This window comes from Rhinoraja longicauda, chromosome 20 (genome assembly GCF_053455715.1).
Source record: "Rhinoraja longicauda isolate Sanriku21f chromosome 20, sRhiLon1.1, whole genome shotgun sequence".
NCBI lineage: Eukaryota > Metazoa > Chordata > Chondrichthyes > Rajiformes > Arhynchobatidae > Rhinoraja > Rhinoraja longicauda.
The window spans coordinates 29,717,381-29,739,602 of record NC_135972.1 but is presented as its reverse complement, the minus strand read 5'-3'; the positions used below and the strand labels follow the sequence as shown (position 1 = coordinate 29,739,602).

Here is a 22,222-nt window from a genome sequence, read left to right as displayed (position 1 = left end):
AGGGGGTGAGGAGAGGTGCTGCCCCAATGCAGGAGAGGTTTGGATCCAAACAGGTCCACTTGGTCTAGTATCCCTCTAATTCTTGCCTATTCATGAACCTAGTTGGAAATCTAGGTTACTTTGAACTGGTAGAAATTGCAATCTAGTTGGAACTGGCAGAAATTGCAAAAGATGATCTGTTCAACATGGACTCTGGTGATATGGAAGGAAAGAACCAGAGGAACTCTGTTCTTGCCCTGTGCTGCTGGATATAGTGTGAGAACAGAAGTGAAGGAAAGAGATGAGAAGCAGTCAAGATATCTGTGCACTGAGGTAGACTGACTTGATGGTTGGTGAATTGTTACTTGATACATGAACATTCTCTAGATTACTTCAAAAAAATATGCTCAAAAGATCAGTAATCACATAAGATATAAAAATAATTGTTATGATGCTTTTTATAAAAAATAGAAATGGAGGAATTCTATGACAGGAAGGAATATCAAGATACAAGTCATGGGCAGGGTATAGCTGCAGTGGAAAATTAAGCTTTGCACTGACATAAGGGCTGAATGGCATCTTATAAGTGATACATTTATTGTGAAACCATCAGTAATTAATAAGTATGAAAATGAAGTTCTACAATTTCAGCCACATAAAACCAAAGGACACAGGTAAGTATTGATCTGTATTATTTCAGATAAGCAAAATTATTTTTGTGATTGCACAATAAAATATGATAGATATAACTAAGTATTCGTAAAATTGCACACATGTCAAGATATACATTAAGTATACAAACATATTTTACTCAGTTAACAGCGAATGTTATGAACAAAATTTGTACTTTATATCAATTTAGTTAGATAAAAGGATACACAAACTATTTTTGTACACATCACAGAAAGCATAAATTAATCTAATGAACATGTAGTTTAATAAAAATAGCAATTTACACCATTTCAGAATAATTCACATTAATTTTTCTTCAGCCTTGGTTTATCTAAAATATATTGGATTAGCCATTTAAATTGGGAAGTTTTAGATTCAGAACATTTTGAATTAAGAAATTGGAGAAAATAATTTTTATGACAATTGAGAATCTTATTGGTTTTTGGAAAGAAATAATACATTGTGATGCTACTAGCCCTCTCAACCAGCTTTAAACTTTTTAGACTTTAGAGATACAGCACAAAACAGGCTCTCCGAGTCCGCGCTGACCAGCAAGGACTCGTGTTAGTGTACACTAACACTATCCTACACACTGGGGAGATTTTACAATTTTACCAAAGCCAATTAACCTACAAACCTGTACCTACAAACCTTTTGGAGTGCATGGGGAAACTGGAGAACCCGGAGAAAACCCACACAGTCACAGGGAAAACGTACAAACTCTGCACAACCTAATCATCTTATGTACAAATAAAATACTTTTTTAAAGTAAGAATTGTTACAAAATGCAAAGCATTTCTGCTTTAACAGAAGCATCTTCAAAAGGAATATCAATATACATTTTAAAAAATAGCACTCAGTCCTCTTTATCTGTGGGATTTGTTATCTACTGATCCACATACTCATGAACTCAGCCACACAGGGCGTTAGTAAACATTGCATATTTCTCTACAGCCCTCTCCAGTAGTGTCTATGTGCAAGGGAAACTCCTGCCTAAATCTTCAGGAACAGTCTCCTAAATTCAGTCTCTCTCTAATTAGGGCAGGACTTAATGATATGGAATGAGAGCAGCGCTGAACTCTGGGTGATAAGTGCAAAACCCCAGAAATTCTCTCAATCTCACCAATTTCAGCAACATTGACTCCAACAGCAAAAGATCAGTGTCAATTTATTATATATACAACAAAAACCAACTCAGTGAGTCGAGCAGCATCTCAGTGGGACAGGAGGGAAACTGTCGCCGTTTCGGGTCAAGATCCTGGATTAGGACTAAGGACCACATTCCAGGTCCTGATGCAGGTTTTGACCCGAAAGCCCAACAATTTCTCTCCCCTCACAGATGTTGCTCGATCCACTAAGTTCCTCCAACAGTTTGTTTTTGCTTCAGGTTCCAGCAGTCTCTTGTGATTCTATTACATACACAATTGGGCAAGTGAGATTTGGAAGGCCTTCAATTTACATAATCATTAGAATGAAAGTTAGTGTGGAAACAAGTGATAATCTCAGCTTTCACCTTTAGCTCCACCTTTCTCAGAATCCACCTCTCCTCCACTGCCTCTAACCAAACTATTTTTAAGGCTTCCTAAACTGAGGTTTGGGAACAGGTCGAGATCACTCATGTTAATAAATGTCAATGCTTTTACAAAAGAAAGAAATTTAGTGGTGTCCATGATTTAGTTTTCCCATGGGAACTCAGTGCTTCTATGCCTCAGGAATAATGAGACTGTGTTTAATAATAGTGTTGGAGCTGTAAAAGCTCTATGGATCAACCTATGCACATCGACCATGATGCCTATGTGCACAAATCTTATTTGTCTGCTTTAGGTCTTTAATACTCTACTTCTTTCCCATCCAAGTACCTGTCCAACTGGTCTTAAACATACTTGAATCTACCTGTACCTCTTCATCTGGCAACTGATATAACCACCAACCTTTGAAAAACCTGCCCCTTAGATCTCTTAAATTTCTTCCTCTAACCATAAACCTCTGCCCTCCAGTTTTGGATTCCCCTTTCCTGGGGAAAAGCATACTTTCTATCCCATCTATGCCCCGCTTACAAACCTCTCTCAAGTTATAATAAGCATAATCACTGAGAAGTAATACATGAAAGAATTGTGCGTGAACCATGTCATTTGTCCAAGGTTGCAAAAACTAAACCTTCACGTTATGATCCTGAGAATTCATTTCCACAACTAAATTCAACTCTTAAAAGTATATTCGTGCATGTTCATTATTCCAATTAGCACGGACTGTTGTGTGATTACAGCACTAATAGATCTCACCTCACACCTTTCTATATTGTTAGTTTTCTTGGCCACATAGGCCAGGTTATTCCTGGCAATAGCAGAGCAATAAGGATGGTAGAGAAGAGGTTCACAGCATTGTTATCCAGGATAGGTTTTCCTGATATGTGCTTTGCAGTTGGAGTAATGCGAGTAATAACCATTCCACTGTCTTCATCAAAACCTACAAGGTCAGAAAAATTGTAAACAAATTAATAGACCTATAGTTGTCATACCATCACGTATAAAGCAAGCAGTCCTACTCCATTTTGGTACCATTTAGCGATTTATTATAAACAAACCTTTATTTCTACTGTAGTATGTAAACATATACTTTGAATCTCAATAGTTCAGAATTTTAAGCATTAATGTGTAGCAGATGTAAATGATTTTACTAAGTGTAGGAATGCTATGAATTTGCAACATTAGTTTGTAAAGTTTCATCAATTTGCCTGGTCTTTAAATTAGATAGAATATTACAAAGCATTCTATGCTGCAGTTGATTATTGATGTTGCTTTTTGTCCCAAGTACAATATAATTGGTATAAATTCTTCCAAACTAGAGAATAGTGCAATCACACGGAATAATCCAGTTTCATATTTATTAATAGCATCATCAATCGTTCAGTTTCCAATTGTTCAGTTTCAAATTCTCCTTTTCACCTCAACCATTCAACAACAAAATTACTGTTCTTCACTTTTCCATCTTTAATCAGGAGTTGAGATATAACTTTTATTTCGCAATTAATAATAATAACAATAATCAACACAAACCTGAATACTGCATTGTGGCACCGAGATAGGAATCCAAAATGGAACCAAGGAAACCTGCCACGGCACCATATAAAACAATTGGCCACTGAGGTGGTGAAAGATCCAGATCCTCCACAAACATAAACTGAGTTAGTAGGTAGGCTAACCCAACAACTGTTCCACCAAGTAAACTTGCGACAAGACCCACAAAAGTGACTCCTCCATTTGTACCTGAAAGAAATTAACTCACTTTATTACTTATTAAAAAAACTAATGATCTTTAATTTCATTTCCTTGGATATTTACACAGATTTAACATTGATTGTACCTGCATGAAATATAAAACAATTGAAATTAACTTGGTTGGGTATTCAGCGGTGATTGATTTCTCTCACCCAGAGACCTGCTAAATCAGAAATGCTGTGTCATTATGTTTATTCAAGCTTGAGATTGGGCAATCAAAGGGAAGTTGAAGTCAACAAACAGTTATGCCATTATCTTATTTAATGGAAGAATTGGCTGCTATTCCGTGTTCTATCCAGGTTCCAACATCTGCAGTTTCTTGTGTCTATATTCCTTATATTATGTTCTTTCAGATAACTACACGAAGAAGCCTGCCTATTCATTACAACTGAGAACTTTTTTTAATGCAAGTTTTGTTGTAGTATATTTTCAACATGAGGTACGTTGCAGGTATTACTGAAATGTTTATAAAACATTTAGACAGGTACATGGATAGGACAGGTTTAGAAGGATATAGGCCAAATGCAAGCAGGTGGGACTAGTTTAGATGGAACATGTTGGCCGGCGTGGGCAAGATGGGCTGAAGGGCCCGTTTCCACACTGTACGACTCCATGACAATTGAGATGTATATTATAGAACAAATAAAACATAGGCAATTATTACAAAGGGAAGGAAATAACAAGATTCAAGTTAAGAAAATCAGTAAAAAAAACTATCATAGCTGTCAGACACAGACTGAATGGCCTCTACATTTTTTTGAAACTTTAATGAGTCTGTCATTTTTAAATTTCAAATTCAAGTGACCCTTATGTTTACGATATAAGGTTGTACAATTCATTTGTTTTAGATAAGTGAAATTATATTGCATATGCATGTTTAAAACAAAATATTCAGAGCTATTGCTTTCTTTTTTAATGCGCACATTTAAACAAAATACTGCATAGAATAGTACATACACTAAATAGCATCCAATTTACTCAATTTTTTCTATATATAAAGATTTTAATGAAAATCATTTAAGTCAAAATCATTAGAGCAAATGGAATAAATACATCAAAAGCAATGTATATTTTCTAAGGTTTTGCATGATATAGTGATAGAAAATGAACTTGTATCCAATACTGTATTGGATAAAATGTCATACAACTATAACCACACAATAAACAGTGTCCAGTCAATCCTCCTGGCATATATTAAAAGCCATCAGTGATTGGGAAGGAGATTAAGCTGAGGTGCACAGAGATGAGGATATTAGAAGGGGCAGCACTCAGGCAAGTGTTTTTTGTAAGGGGATGTGTAATGGCATTGACGGTGAGATCTGGGAATGGCATGGGCAGTTTGGCGCTCGTGCAGATGATGAAGGTGTTCTGGGAAGGGATAGGCTACTTGTGCAGACTCCATAACGGGACATGTACATAGAGTTGCTTGGGGAGAGTGTTGCTGGTGGTTCAGGAAGGCACACGGACACGTGTGGGCAGGGTGCACTGAGAAACGACTAGATGTCTGGGACAGTGTATGATCTGGGAAGGGGACAGGTGGATGGGGGAGGGTCTGGGAAGTGGTGGATGGGTGCTCATCACCCACAGGAGCGTGGAGATTCTGGAAGGAGCAAGGATGCACACAGACAATGAAGGATAGGGGTGTGGTGTGATGTGAACAGGCAGGGAGCCCAAACAAGGGACAGGGGCAGGTATGTGCAGGCAGAAGGGTCAGCGAGGATATGGGTGGGTGTATGTGGGGATGGTGGTGCTGGGACACGTGCAAGGGAGTAGAGGGCCACATCAGGCAGCTGGTGCGCAGGAAGGTGATGGGCCCAGCAAGGATAGACAAGCTGGGGCAATTGCATGTTCCCAGAACTGGCTGGAGCCTCTACTGGCACTCGGAAAGGGCAGGCACATGGAGGTGGGTTCTGAGAGCATCCCGCAAGTACCAGAGAAGGTATACATGGATGAGAAGGGGCATTCTGTGAATAGATGTTTATCAGCTGGTGCTGCTTGGAAAATAGTACACTCTGCACCAAAACTAAAATGTAGTGGTTAAAGGTTTATAATGTAAGACTTCACAATTTTTGCAAAAATCAGTATTGGTACAGTATATGATTTTCTTCAATTTTCACAAATATACAAATTTCAAATAATTACAATTCAACTTCTTTGGAATTATCAGTATTGAACCATCATGGAAAGTTAAATGTATATTCTTACCAATGGGTACCTTTTCCCAAGTGGTTATCAGCCTTGGTTGCCTCTTGCTAACCACACTTCCTACCTCTGATGCCCATGTATCTCCTGAGCTGCAAGCCAGAGCACCCAGGAGGGACAGACACATCCAAGAGGCAGTGTAGTGTTTTGAAAAATTAATTGCGATTTCTCCTGGCCCATTTTCAATCATATAAAGTAAGGCGATTTCTGTAGGAATACCGCCATTACAGAATACCTGTAACCAGTTCCTCTGGCCCCCTGTAAACAAAAAGCATAATCATAGATGGAAATACAGGTAAAACAACCTCAAAATGCACTTCCAAACAGCCACTGTCACATATACTGCACATCTCATTTTAGAAATAACATTCAGATTGATTTGCATTCAAATTTATAATAAAATCGGTTCCAATGGCTCTCAAACCTGGATTAGATAGTTAGAATTCTGTAGTAACATCCTCCTTAACATTTTAATTTTGAAGAAAAATAATATCCACCTTCAATCTGCTGTATGAATTTTCTTTGTTTTCTTTCTTTTTTTTGCCTCTTTATTCCATGCCACTGCAATTTCTCCCAAAATATGAATCTACTTTCAGCTCTATGATGCTGATTACAAGTCATGACAGTAAATAAATACATTTGAATCTCCTAGAAAATCCAAAAGTATCTTTTGTTTCCTCCTGAAGTCACTCAAGCACATGCTTGGTAATTCTTAGTTGTGAAAGTTCTTCCACTTTCCACCTCCTAACAAAAATATTTGTTACAGCTATAAAGGAATCAGATGAAAGTAATTTGTCTGATGGCAAACTAACTAATCTTTCTGGCTTCCTTAACCATGACTTTCTCTTTACCATAATTGGCAATTGGCAAGGTAGTGTCTCATATTTCCTGCGCCTCTGATCTCAACCGTTCTCCTGCTGGACAGCGCAAGAACAGAGTTCATAAATTAATAATTTATCGCAGCAGAAATAGGCCATTCGGCCCGTCAAGTCTACGCCGCCATTCAATCATGGCTAATCTATCTTTGCCACTCAACCCCATTCTCCTACCTTTAACCCCTGACACCCTACCACTGTCCACAAATTACACCTCACCGTCCTTTGCTTTGATGGATCATTGTTCAATTTCAGGCATGTTCCAAGAGATTCCACCACTCAGACACTATTCCTCCTCTTTCAGCTTTTCAGGGGCTGTTCCCTTCGCAGCTCCCTGTGCTCAGAGTCAAGTACCATTTTCAGGAATCTGGTTTCAGACACTTGAACAATGTGGCTGCCCTATATAGCCAAAGGATGTAATGACAGTCTTAACACTAACATTGTTGACCCAGGAGAGGACATGGATGTTAGTTTGTTTGTCCTTCCACAACTTCGTAACTCAAAGCTGTTAATACAGTAACATTTCTCAGGGCAAATCAGAAATGAAACACTAGAACAGTTTGAGATTACCAAAAGCATAGCTGAAGTTAAAAGTCTTGACATCTCTTAAGATGACACCAAAAGGAACAAGATGGAGTGATTTAGGGAGAGATAAGGGTGGTGAGCAAAGATAACTCTCAGCCCAGCTGGTGATATTGAAAACAGTGGAAAGGCGAGATGGATGAAATAGAGGCCAGGTAAAAATTATCACCCATTTTACTATTTTCTGGACTTGTTTTTAAATTAGGTAATAGTAAAAACCAATGTCTAGCAAATTGCACAAAGAGTCTTGTACAGTTATAAAAAGAAAAATGCAAAAGATTAATGTTTGCAAAGAGTTTATGATAATGTAATTTCAATATATACACAGAAGTTGAAAGGATATAGATGCTGGAAATTTGCAGCTAGTCAGGCATTCCATGGATAGAAAGATAACATTGCTGGGCAATCACTCCTCATTTTCATCTTATACTCAGAGTGCTGCAAACAGACAGAGCTTCAGGTTTTAAATGTACTTGCTTTATTAACAATTTACGTCACATTTAGAGCATAAAATGTATGATTTAGCAGCATTACCTTCCTTATATTCTGCATCCAAACGCTTCTTTGCTTCTGCCTTCCATTTTGTAAGTTTGGATGAGCTAACAAAAAAAGTTAGCAATGCAGAAAAGAAACTGAAGTTGGCAACTGTGAGGATGATTCCAACAAGCAGAGCTGCAATAAAATGTGTAAAGAAGCAGTATTATTCCCCATACAAACAAGTTTACTTTCACCAAGGAACACTACAGTAAAATGAATTTTGAAAGGCCCATAATTATCGAGAAGGATAACGGCTAAAAGATAGATAAATAATCTTGGAAAATTCACATCCTGTTACAGTTCATTAAATCATTGCCACTGTAAATAATTGCTCTTCTGAACATGTCAATTTCAATTTTCTTTCATCCATAAGATGCACGATACTCCACTGTCAAATTTGGTCATCGTACAAAACAAAATTGATATTTAACAACATTTGTCTTTGTTATCGCATCCATTGCTCACGCACACACCCTCACTTCCAGAAAATTTGACCCTAACATACGTATTTCATGATGAAAGAGATGCACTGTTAATTCTTAAGCATTCAAAATACTTGGATAAAATTTACACCATGAAAACTTTTTAATCTGAATTTTTTTTAAATGTGCGGTGTTGCTTTGACGAAATAATGAGTGAAGAATTGTCACTGTTATCAAATTTAAGATTAATACAGAAGAATGAGCTGTTTGGAGATAGATAACTTATCAAAAATACTCATAGGTTATTGAATAGATGGGACGTTAACGAAGTAGGGCAAGTAATAAGGTCTTCAATTATACAACAAAAAAAAACAGTATGCGAGACGAAATGGTGTCCTGTTCTGCTTTACACAATTGTCTCAGTCTTCAATTTCTCAATGAACGGAAAGAGAACAGGGATAGAACATTCATTCCCTCAGGCCAGAATGGAATCATGGGAGACTACTAAGAAAAATAAAATGTTAACAAATACATTCATTCATTAATATTGTAATTTTCACAATTTAAGGATATCTTAAAACTGTTTCAGGTTTGAATTGTTTGAAGTGAGCACTGATTGAATTTAATTGCAAAAGTCAATTTGCAAATATGATAAAAATTATTTCTGCATGATACATCAAAGTTACAAAACATTGTATTCATAGAGTATGAAAACAGGCCTTTCAGTCGACCAATTCTGCACCGGTTACTCATTTATGAACTCAAACCCGAAAAGTCGTCTATCCATAACCTTTCAGAGATGCTCGCTGATCCGCTGAGTTACTCCAGCAGTTTACCATTTTTTGTAGACCGGTTTAAACTAATCCTACACAAACATTCCAATCAACTTGCAGAGTCTAGCACTCATCTATGCATGAGGAGCAATTATCAATGGCCAATTAACTTACAGACCCATGCATCTTTGCGATGCAAGAGGAAACCAAGAGTCTAAGGAGTACAAACACATCTCCCTGAAAGTGAGATGTTGGCACAGAAAGCATATGGCATGCATGTGCCATATGGCATGCATGTTCCAACTGTACACATCGTTGGTTAGGCTTCACTTGGAGTATGCTACGTAATTCTCGGTCATGCACCCCAAGAAAGATGTGATTAAGGTGTGATTAAGCTAAAGAGAGTGTACAAACGTTGAAGGTTGTTGTCTGGATGGAAAGGCTTGAGTTATTGAAGGAGAGATTAAATAAGATGGGTCCATTTTCCTTGGAGAAAAAATGGCTGAGAGATGACAAGACTGAGCTATATAAAATTATGAGGCATAAACAGGGCATATAGTCAGAGACTGTTCCCATGGAAGAGTATCTAAAACGACAACGACGAGGAGGTAGTTCAGGGAGTAATTTGTCAAGTCAAGTCAATTTTATTTGTATAGCACATTTAAAAACAACCCACGTTGACCAAAGTGCTGCACAACTGATTAATTTGTGGTGTAAATTTTTCATAAACTGAGTATTTGGTATCTGAAAGCAACTGACTAGGTTTAAAAAACTTTTGTCAAATAGTGTTTATGTGTATGCAATGAGCACAAAGGGTAAAGTGCAATCTGTAAAAAAGTGAATTTGTATCTCCAAAATGTCCACATGGCTAGAGGACATGTTAACTAACAGAAAACAAATTGGGATTAATGGATTATTTTTAGGATGGAAACTTATAATTAGCCAGGTGCTATAGGGATCATTGTTGGGAACTCAGTGTGTTTATGAATCAATCTTAGAGATAGGCAAAGGAACCAATTGCAATGTAGCTTAAAATGCAGGGAAACACTCAACAAGTCTGTGGAAAGAAACACTATTTTGAGTTCATCAGAACTACAAAAGTGAGAAAACAGTTTTAAATTGTAAACAGGTTGAGTAAGGAATGGAAAGAACTAAAGATCAGGCCAAGGTTGCTAAGACAACTCTGTGGTTTAGAGCTGCATGTTTGATAGATTAATAAGATCAACAAGGGAAAACGAGGGCAAAAAGAAAAAAAAGAGGTTCATAATAAAGAGTAAAATTATGGCCAGAGATGTTGGAGATCTGAATCCAAAAAGATGACCAGAAATGCCCCATATATCAACGGTCTCTACAGACAGTTAAAAAAAACATTAATATTGTCACCCAATCTGTTGACAATCCAAAATACGAAGGAAAATAGGTGATGAGGACAAAAAGGGCATTTTAAAGATGTAGATTATGCGAATCAGCAAAAGGGCAAGTGAATATAAAGGGTGAAGATGTGAGGCTATGCATTTTAGCAGCAACAATAGAAAAAACAAAACATTGTTTAATTGGAAACTATAGGATGATGCGACAGAACAGTACCTAGGTGTTCTTTAACACAAAGAGATAGTCAGCATACAGGAAATCAAATCAGTTTATTATCATATGCACAAATGCAGCGAGTAACAGGCATAATGAAAACCATGCTCACAGCACCAAAGGCATGCACTCTAATAACACACAAAACACTCTGATAACACACAAAAACATGAATTACACATAAATTCAACAATTAAAATTAAAATAAAGTGCAAAAATAAGACATTTGTGTAAAAGCAGAAAACAAGTCCACAGTGGTGCAAGAAGTGGTCCGGAATGTCCCATTGTCGAGTTGTGCGGATTTGCTCAAGAACCTAATAGTTATAGGAAAGTGGTGTGGAGCGTGAGACTTCTGTACCTCCTGTCCAATGGTGGCAGTGAGAAGAGGGCATGGCCCAGATGGTGGGGATCCTGAATAATAGATGCCGTCTTCTCGAGGCAGCGCCTTATGTGGATGCTTTTGAAAGTAGGGGAACGCCATGCCCGTAATGGACCAAGCTGGGACAACCATTCTCTGCAGCCTCTTGCTTTCCTGTACATTGGAATTGGCATGCCAGGACATGATGCAACTTGTCATGAGGCTTTCTGCAGTGGATCTGCAGAAGCTTGTTGCGGTCTTCAGTGACCTGCCCAATCACTTAAAAAAAAAGTAGAGACACTGGCTCACCTTCTTCTTGATTACATCTATGTGCTGGGCCCAGGACGCATCATCCAAGATCGAAACTATCTCCACTGCCAACCCACCAGTGAAGTATGGCACATGGTCTCCCAACTTCCCCTTTCGATATTCAACAATTAGTTCCTTGGTTTATGTGATGCTGATGAAAGATTGTTGTTGTGAAACCCCACCCCAGTTATTCTATCCCTCACCTATATGCTGACTCCTCACCACCATGAATCAGCCAACAATATTTATGAGGCCATGATTGTGTTCAACGCTGAACTGTAGTCGATAACGTGTGTTCCTGTTATCCAGATGGCACAGGGTAGAGCGGTGATAGGAGCTGTTGACCTGTTGTGGCAATAGGCAAATTCAAACAGATCCAGGTCATTTCTGAGTAGGACTTTATTCATGTCAGAATGTGTGTGTGTATGCAAGTGCTACTGGACGGCAGGTCACCTTGCACTCCTTGGGTATGTTAGATGCCCATTTAAAGCAGGTGGGAACTTCAGATCGCAGATGATAGGGGTTGAAGATGTCATTGAATACTCCAACCAGTTGGTAATTAGTAAGACAAAAGGAACATTGGCCTTTATTGAGAAAGGGTAGTCTTGCTTCAACTGGACTGAAGCTACAAAACTAGTGAGGCTCCATCACTAGTTCTGCATATAGCTTTGGTCTCTGTATTTAAAGAGGGATATTTTTGCTACAAAGGCAATTTAGAGAATGCTCACTCAGCTGAATCCTGGGATGATATGGTTAACAAAAGGAAAGGCTTTTGGGATTTTGAAGCACACAAGGTAATATTGAAATAAAAGTTTTTGAGTGGGATAGAGGCTGAGAAAGTGTTTGTCGGAATCTAGACCTTGGGTTGTTATTTTTAGATGGCAATGAGGAAGAATTACTTCCCTCGGGAAGATCATGAATCTTTGTTATTCTCTTCCCAATAAAGTTTTGAAGCTAAAATGTATTCAATAAATTCAATGATAAGATTAAGTTTGAGAACATGCAAGAAAGAGGATTTGAGGCAATGATATTATTGAACAGAAGAACAGGGTTCATATGGAATCCTTGTGTACCTACTTATTTTCTCACTCAGGTTGAAAAATATATCAGGCTCCAACATTGGATATATAATTGTTCACATTACCAAAATATTGGCATTTTGTGCTCAGAGGAAAAACCACCAAATTTCCGAATTATGTTAAAATAAGTTTAACAAACAGAACTATTGGTTATATACAGGATAATGGAATAATCAAATGAAATTCATAGAATTGTACAGCACATTTTGTCAATGGTTGCACCCAGAGCATTATTCCATTAGTTCTACCTCCTCCCCAACCCATTTTTCCCCAAAAGCCCAACAAATGATGTTTTAAATTATCTTTTAACCCAAAAATATTAGACGTTATTGGAACAAGGAATCATAGTGTAAATTCAATGGAAATATACTGAATCATTTTCGGGAAAAACTATCACTAACTCAAAACATTCCTCTTATTCTGTGTAACTCTATAGTTTGGTTGATATGATTATTGTTGTTCAGATTAACACAATCAAAGATTTAAAAAATATATTAATTATATGATAATGATAATGCCCAAATCTAAAGCAATACCATAAACTAAATTAGGGATTAAAAATTAATGTCATACTGTTGGACATTTCAAGAAACAATTAGGGACAATGTGACAGTGACAAACTGTAAATGATTTAGCAAAAATTTTTGAGTTAAACTTCACCTCCAATAGCGCCACTGTAGTCAAGACTCTTGTTCTTTAGTGCATGCGAAGTAATAATCAGTGGAACTATCACCGAAAACATCCATCGCCAGGGTGACACAGGTCGTAGATTATCTGTGGAAAGCAAAGCCAACGGTTTCATATCATATCATATCATATATATACAGCCGGAAACAGGCCTTTTCGGCCCACCAAGTCCGTGCCGCCCAGCGATCCCCGCACATTAACACTATCCTACACACACTAGGGACAATTTTTACTTTTACCCAGCCAATTAACCTACATACCTGTACGTCTTTGGTTTCAGTTCAAATAGGTATGAAACAGTACCAATATTTTTTAAACCAACATGATTAATACATTTATTTATAGGTTAATAATATTAATAGGGCAATTGGTACTGTAAGACAATTGGACTGATATGTGGATGGGAAGGGTTTAGGGGGATATGGGCCAAATTCAGACAAATGTTCCAGCTTACAATGTTAATTCGGTCAGCATGGACAAGGTGGACCAAAGGGCTGTTTGTATACTGTATAGCCCTATGACTGTGTAATGTTTAATCACACTGGATCAAAAAGATATTTAAATTATGTTCTTAATGTACAAAATTTGGTAATGAGAATGTATTACACTCAAGGGGTTAAAATATGTGGCAACACACACACACTCTCAGGCACACACATGTACTCTCAGACACACACACACACGCACACTCAGACACACACACTCTCACACTCAGACACACACACTCAGACACACACACACACTCAGACACACACACACTCAGACACACACTCAGACACACACACTCAGACACACTCAGACACACACTCAGACACACACACACACTCAGACACACACTCAGACACACTCTCAGGCACAGACACACACACACTCTCAGACACACACATATCCAGTCTGACTCACACTCTCAGACACACACGCTCTCAGACACACTCTCAGACACACACACACGCATACACTCTCAGACACACACACTCCCAGACACACACGCATACACTCTCAGACACACACGCGCATACTCTCAGACACGCATACACTCTCAGACACACACACGCATACACTCTCAGACACACACGCATACTCTCAGACACACACGCTCAGCCACACACACAAGTATACATTCTCAGACACACACACTTACACACAAACAGGCATACACACAAACATACACTCAGACACATCACACATACTCTCAGACACACACACACACTCAGATACACACTCTCAGACACACACACTCACTCTCACACACGCATACACACTCTCAGACACACACACACACATACACTCTGACACACACACATATACGCTCAGACACACACACTCTCAGACACACACACACACTCAGACACACGCACACAAACTCACAGACACACACACACACCCTCACACAGACACACACACACATACTCTCAGGCACACACTCTCAGACATACACTCTCAGACACACACTCTCAGACACACACACACTCTCAGTCACACGCACTCTCAGACACACGCACTCTCAGACACACACACACTCTCACACTAAGACACACACACACACACACTCACACACACACACACTCAGACACACACACACTCAGACACACACACACACACTCAGACACACACACTCTCAGGCACAGACACTCTCAGACACACACATATCCAGTCTCACTCACACACACTCTCAGACACACACACTCTCAGACACACACACGCATACACTCTCAGACACACACACTCCCAGACACACACGCATACACTCTCAGACACACACGCGCATACGCTCTCGGACACACACGCATATTCTCAGACACACACGCTCAGCCACACACACAAGTATACATTCTCAGACACACACACACACTTACACACAAACAGGCATACACTCTCAGACACACACACTAAGACACACACACTAAGACACACACACTAAGACACACACACTCAGACACACAAACACTCTCAGACAAACACTCTCAGACACACACTCGCATACACTCAGACACACACACGCATACACTCTCAGACACACACGCATACTCTCAGACACACACGCATACACTCTCAGACACACACACACTCAGCCACACACACAAGTATACATTCTCAGACACACACACACACTTACACACAAACAGGCATACACACAAACATACTCTCAGACACACACACATCACACATACTCTCAGACACACACACACTCTCAGATACACACACACTCTCTCAGACACACACACACTCACTCTCAGACACACACACACTCAGACACACACACACAGACACACACACTCAGACACACACACACTCAGACACACACACACTCAGACACACACACACTCAGACACACACACACTCAGACACACACACACTCAGACACACACTCTCAGGCACAGACACACACACTCTCAGACACACACATATCCAGTCTGACTCACACTCTCAGACACACACGCTCTCAGACACACACTCTCAGACACACACACACGCATACACTCTCAGACACACACACTCCCAGACACACACGCATACACTCTCAGACACACGCGCATACACTCTCAGACACACACACGCATACACTCTCAGACACACACGCATACTCTCAGACACACGCTCAGCCACACACACAAGTATACATTCTCAGACACACACACTTACACACAAACAGACATACACACAAACATACACTCAGACACATCACACATACTCTCAGACACACACACACACACTCAGATACACACTCTCAGACACACACTCACTCTCACACACACACGCATACACACTCTCAGACACACACACACACACATACACTGACACACACATATACGCTCAGACACACACACACTCTCAGACACACACACACTCAGACACACGCACACAAACTCAGACACACACAGACACATACACTCTCAGACATACACTCTCAGACACACACACTCTCAGTCACACACACTCTCAGACACACGCACTCAGACACACACACACGCACACTCAGACACACACACTGACATACTCTCACACTAATACACACACTCAGACACACACTCAGACACACACACTCAGACACACACACACACACTCAGACACACACACACACACACTCTCAGGCACAGACACTCTCAGACACACACATATCCAGTCTCACACACACACTCTCAGACACACACACTCTCAGACATACACACACGCATACACTCTCAGACACACACACACTCCCAGACACACACGCATACTCTCAGACACACACGCGCATACACTCTTAGACACACACACACTCCCAGACACACATGCATAAACTCTCAGACACACACAAGCATACACTCTCAGACACACACGCATATTCTCAGACACACACGCTCAGCCACACACACAAGTATACATTCTCAGACACACTTACACACAAACAGGCATACACTCTCAGACACACACACTAAGACACACACACTCAGACACACACACTCAGACACACACACTCAGACACACACATTCAGACGCATACACTCAGACGCATACACTCAGACGCACACACGCAGACGCACACACTCAGACACACACTCAGACACACACACACTCTCAGACAAACACACTCGCATACACTCTCAGACACACACACTCCCAGACACACACGCACACTCTCAGACACACACGCATACTCTCAGACACACACGCATACACTCTCAGACACACACACGCTCAGCCACACACACAAGTATACATTCTCAGACACACACACATACACACAAACAGGCATACACAAACATACTCTCAGACACACACACACATCACACATACTCTCAGACACACACACACTCTCAGATACACACTCTCTCAGACACACACACACTCACTCACAGACACACGCATACACTCTCAGACACACACACACATACACTCTGACACACACACATATACGCTCAGACACACACACACTCTCAGACACACACACACTCAGACACACGCACACAAACTCAGACACACACACACACACACATCCTCACACAGACACACACACATACACTCTCTGGCACACACTCTCAGACATACACACTCCCAGACACACACACACACTCTCAGTCACACACTCTCAGTCACACACACTCTCAGACACACACTCAGGCACACACTCTCAGACACACACACTCTCAGACACACACTCTCAGACACACACACTCTCAGACACACACTCTCAGACACACACTCTCAGACACACACTCTCAGTCACACACCCTCAGACACACACACTCTCAGACATACACACACATGCACTCTCAGACACACACACACACCCACAATCTCACAGACACATACACATTCTCACAGACACACACACGCATACACTCTCTCAGACACACATATACTCTCTGACACACATTCTCAGACACACACTCAGACACACGCACACAAACTCACAGACACACACACATTCACACACACACACCCTCACACAGACACACACACATACTCTCAGGCATACACTCTCAGACTTACACACTCTCAGACACACACACACTCTCTCAGACACACACACTCTCAGTCACACTCTCAGACATACACTTTCAGACACACACACACACTCTCAGACACACACACTCTCAGACACACACATATACTCTCTGACACACACACACTCTCAGACACACACACTTTCAGACACACACACTCTCAGACACACACTCTCAGCCACACGCACACTCTCAGACACACTCTCAGCCACACACTCTCAGACGCACGCACTCTCAGACACACACACCCTCACAGACACACACACACTCTCAGACACACACATACACACGCTCACACACTCTCAGACCCACACACTCTCACAGACACACACTCTCACAGACTCACACACACACTCTCAGACACACACTCAGAACGAGCAACTTACCATAATAGCTACTTGCTGTCATGGACACAACCCAAAACGTCAACGACATGATCATTATCCCAATCAGAATCAGAATATTTGCCATCATGTTTACTAATTCGTCATACAAAGCCACCCCGTTGATCGTTGCGCCTTGCACTGTGCCTAAAGTCAGAAAAAGAAACAAAACATTGTGTAACATTGCCGCCAAGCAGCAAGAATGAATCAAAGAGAGATCAGAGTGCACTGCACTGGAAACTACAAGGCTGCCATGGGGATGGGGATGTGGCTGGGGATGGGGGTGGTGATGGGGTGGGGATGGGGGTGGGTGGGGATGGGGGTGGGGGGTGTGGATGGGGGTGGGGGGTGTGGATGGGGGTGGGGGTGGGGATGGGGATGTGGCTGGAGATGGGGGTGGGGATGGGGGTGGTGATGGGGATGTGGCTGGGGATGGGGATGGGGGTGGGGGTGGTGATGGGGATGGGGGTGGTGATGGGGATGGGGGTGGTGGTGGTGGTGGGGATGGGGGTGGGGATGGGGATGTGGCTGGAGATGGGGATGGGGGTGGGGATGGGGATGGGGGTGGTGATGGGGGTGGTGATGGGGGTGGTGATGGGGATGGGGGTGGTGATGGGGATGGGGGTGGTGATGGGTATGGGGATGGGGATGGGTGTGGGGATGGGGGTGGGGATGGGGATGTGGCTGGAGATGGGGGTGGGGATGGGGGTGGGGGTGGGGATGGGGGTGGGGATGGGGATGGGTGTGGGGATGGGTGTGGGGATGGGGATGGGTGTGGGGATGGGGGTGGTGATGAGGATGAGGATGGGACCGCTCGGCCCTGCTCGCAATACCTCTGCGCGTCCCACGCTGAGGGAACACGATTACCATTTTTCTCACCGTCAGTGCCCTAAGAAGTTTCGGTGTGCGGGATATATATGCACCTGATGTCCAGTGGGTTCAGCCCCCGTTCTTCAGCTGTACATCACTCTGCGTTTCATCTCCTCATTGCTCCAGCTCCGCTCAGTGCCCGCTCCGCCTCCGGTAAACGCGGCTCCCGGAGCAGCGCCACCCAGCGGGCCGGGGAACAGCAGCGGCTGGAGGACCGAGCGACCGACTGACTCTATTGTCTTTGCTCAGAACTAAGGTCATGTGAGGTCGTAAGGAGCAGCATTAGGGGGCCATTTGCTGCCTGACCTGCTGAGTTACTCCAGCATTTTGTGAATAAAAGCATTAGGGGGCCATTCGGCCCAGCACGCCTGCCCCACCGTTCAATCATGGCCGCTCCCCCTCGGTGATTCCTCCTGCTCTCCAACTCTTTGTTGTCACCTTCTGCTAACAATGATCTATCCTACATTTTCCTTGAGCCTCGTCTCTTTTGATGTTTCGTTTTCACACACTTTACCCTTCCTTATCCCTGTGTCTCCCTCTCCCCTGAGTCTGAAGAAGGGTCTGGACTGTTAAAGTTCGGTTCTTAAAACAGACAACAACACAAAAACAGTTAAAGGTAAACCATGCAAAGCTTTAATTATCGTCAGACGGGAGTGGGGGGGACCAGTGCTAAGGGTGTATGACCATACTCAGCACTCCCCTTGCTTCCACTCAAAGATACAGCATTTTCGCAGCATTTTTATACAGAATTTGCAGCAAGAATGTTTAACACAAGTTTCCTTCAAATCAATCACAAACTATCAAATACAATATACTTGACACCCTACAGTCATAAAATATTCCACACAATAAGTCATTAGTCGAAGGTAAGGATCCTTATCATACCATGGAAGGTCCTGTTTACACACTCCCACAAATAGTCAACAGTTAGCCACATCCTAATCTTAACGAGAGCATTGTCCATCGTCTTTCCCAGACATCCTTCTCAGGGATAACAGGATATACCGTTGAACAAGCTTTAGGAATTACATAGTTGTATGTAACTAGGAGAAGGGGAGATGCAACGAGACCTGGGTGTCGTGATACACCAGTCATTGAAAGTAGGCATGCAGGTGCAGCAGGCAGTGAAGAAAGCGAATGGTATGTTGGCATTCATAGCGAGGGAATTTGAGTATAGGAGCAGGGAGGTTCTGCTGCAGTTGTACAGGGCATTGGTGAGACCACACCTGGAGTATTGCATACAGTTTTGGTCTCCTAATCTGAGGCAAGACATTCTTGCCATAGAGGGAGTACAGAGAAGGTTCACCAGATTGATTCCTGGGATGGCAGGACTTTCATGTGAAGAAAGACTGGATAGACTCGGCTTGTACTTGCTGGAATTTAGAAGATTGAGGGGGGATCTTATAGAAACTTACAAAATTCTTAAGGGGTTGGACAGGCTAGATGCAGGAAGATTGTTCCCGATGTTGGGGAAGTCCAGAACAAGGGGTCACAGTTTAAGGATAAGGGGGAAGTCTTTTAGGACCGAGATGAGAACGTTTTTTTTCACACAGGGAGTGGTGAATCTGTGGAATTCTCTGCCACAGAAGGTAGTTGAGGCCAGTTCATTGGCTATATTTAAGAGGGAGTTAGATGTGGCCCTTGTGGCTAAAGGGATCAGGGGGTATGGAGAGAAGGCAGGTATGGGATACTGAGTTGGATGATCAGCCATGATCATATTGAATGGCGGTGCAGGCTCGAAGGGCCGAATGGCCTACTCCTGCACCTATTTTCTATGTTTCTATGTATCCTGCCTGATGCAATTTTGCAAACATCAGCTATCAGGACCCAAAGTTCAGGCTCATCCTGTTCATTCATTCTACCATTTTATTATTTCTGTGGTTTCCAGGGATTGTAAGTTTCAGCTACCAGACACATCCTTATGAGCAATTAGCATTCCTCCACTTTCAACAATATAGACGCCCCAAAAGCATTCAAGCAGGTTTGCAGACAATGGCCAAGCATCCCATCATGCAAAGTTAATAGCCATTAACTCTTTCAGGACCCGAAACGTCACCCATTCTATCCAGAGACCCTGTCCCGTTGAGTTGCTCCAGCTTTTTGTGTCTATCATTCATGGCTGATCTATCTCTTCTTCCTAACCCCATTCTCCTGCCTTCTCCCCATTACCCCTGGCACCCACACTAATCAAGAATCTATCTCTACCTTAAAAATATCCATTGACTTGGCTTCCACAGTCTTCGGTGGCAAAGAATTCCACAGATTCCCCACCCTCTGATGAAAGAAATTCCTTCTCATCTCCTTCCTAAAGGCCCCCGGCCCAGCGGTGTAATGAAAGGTAGGCACCAAGGACTGCAAAGCCAAACACAAACTGCTGGAGGAACTCAGTGGTTCAGGCAGACAGGAGTGTCCCCAGCTGAAAAGTCGCCTATCCATGTTCTCCAGAGTGGTATTATAAAATCATGGGAGGAATAGATCAGGTGGACGCACAGTGTCTCTTGCCCAGAGTAAAGGAATCAAGGACCAGAGGATATAGGTTTAAGGTGAGTGGAAAAATATTTCATAGGAACCCGAGGGGTATCTTTTTCACACAAAGGGTGGTGGGTGTATGGAACGAGATGCCAGAGGAGGAAGTTGAGGCAGGGAATATCACAACATTTAAGAAACAATTAGACAGGTACATGGATCGGACGGGTTTCGAGGGATATGGGCCAAACGCAGACAGGTGGTACTAGGGTGTCAGGCAGCATCCATGGAGAAAAATAATAGGTGACGTTTTGGGTCAGAACCCTTCTTCAGACTGCAGCCTTTGGATATAAGTGAAGAGGAAGGTAAATGGCTTTCCTTTAAAATTAAAATATTTAAATATGAAAATTTATTTCTTTTATTATTTCCAAATATATTAATAACTTTAAAAATGTTTTGATATTTGCTTCATTTTAATGCTTTGTAAATTATCAAAATCATTCAATTCCATACAGTCTTTAACTACTAAACTAGTAGCAGAACAATGGTGGCCCTCAACCCTTCCAGAAGAGAGGCTCTCAAAGTGCACTGTCGGACTGTACCGTCACTCAGGCAACTCCTCTAGAATCCAGGACACATCAGGGCAGCTAAGGCGCACAGTGGAGCAGCTGGTAGAGCT

At 41.8% G+C, this 22,222-nt stretch overlaps 1 protein-coding gene across 2 annotated transcripts; it reads right to left on the bottom strand.

Moving 5' to 3' along the window:
• Positions 1–837: 837 nt before the first annotated feature.
• Positions 838–19,231, bottom strand: tmem19 (transmembrane protein 19). Of its 2 annotated transcripts, none has more exons than XM_078417339.1 (7): positions 19,131–19,229; positions 18,211–18,354; positions 13,311–13,424; positions 8,123–8,260; positions 6,135–6,389; positions 3,708–3,917; positions 838–3,117 (listed from the first exon to the last, which is right to left on the bottom strand). In XM_078417339.1, the coding sequence occupies exons 2-7, from the start codon at positions 18,296–18,298 to the stop codon at positions 2,945–2,947; spliced, it is 978 nt and encodes a 325-aa protein (XP_078273465.1). In that variant the 5' UTR covers positions 18,299–18,354; positions 19,131–19,229; the 3' UTR covers positions 838–2,944. The 2 variants fall into 2 exon arrangements, with proteins under 2 accessions (XP_078273465.1, XP_078273464.1); XM_078417338.1 differs by having other exon boundaries at positions 839–3,117; positions 19,087–19,231.
• Positions 19,232–22,222: the final 2,991 nt, after the last annotated feature.

What these genes read in the sequence shown, in the direction of transcription:
- tmem19 (XM_078417338.1), bottom strand. Translation starts at nt 18,298, where the DNA reads ATGATGGCAAATATTCTGATTCTGATTGGGATAATGATCATGTCGTTG. An exon ending in GGATGCAGAATATAAGGAAG is followed by an intron (nt 6,390 to 8,122) that starts GTAATGCTGCTA and finishes TTTTGTTTACAG; the next exon opens with GGGGCCAGAGGAACTGGTTA. An exon ending in TTGGGAAAAGGTACCCATTG is followed by an intron (nt 3,918 to 6,134) that starts GTAAGAATATAC and finishes AATTTCTTTCAG; the next exon opens with GTACAAATGGAGGAGTCACT.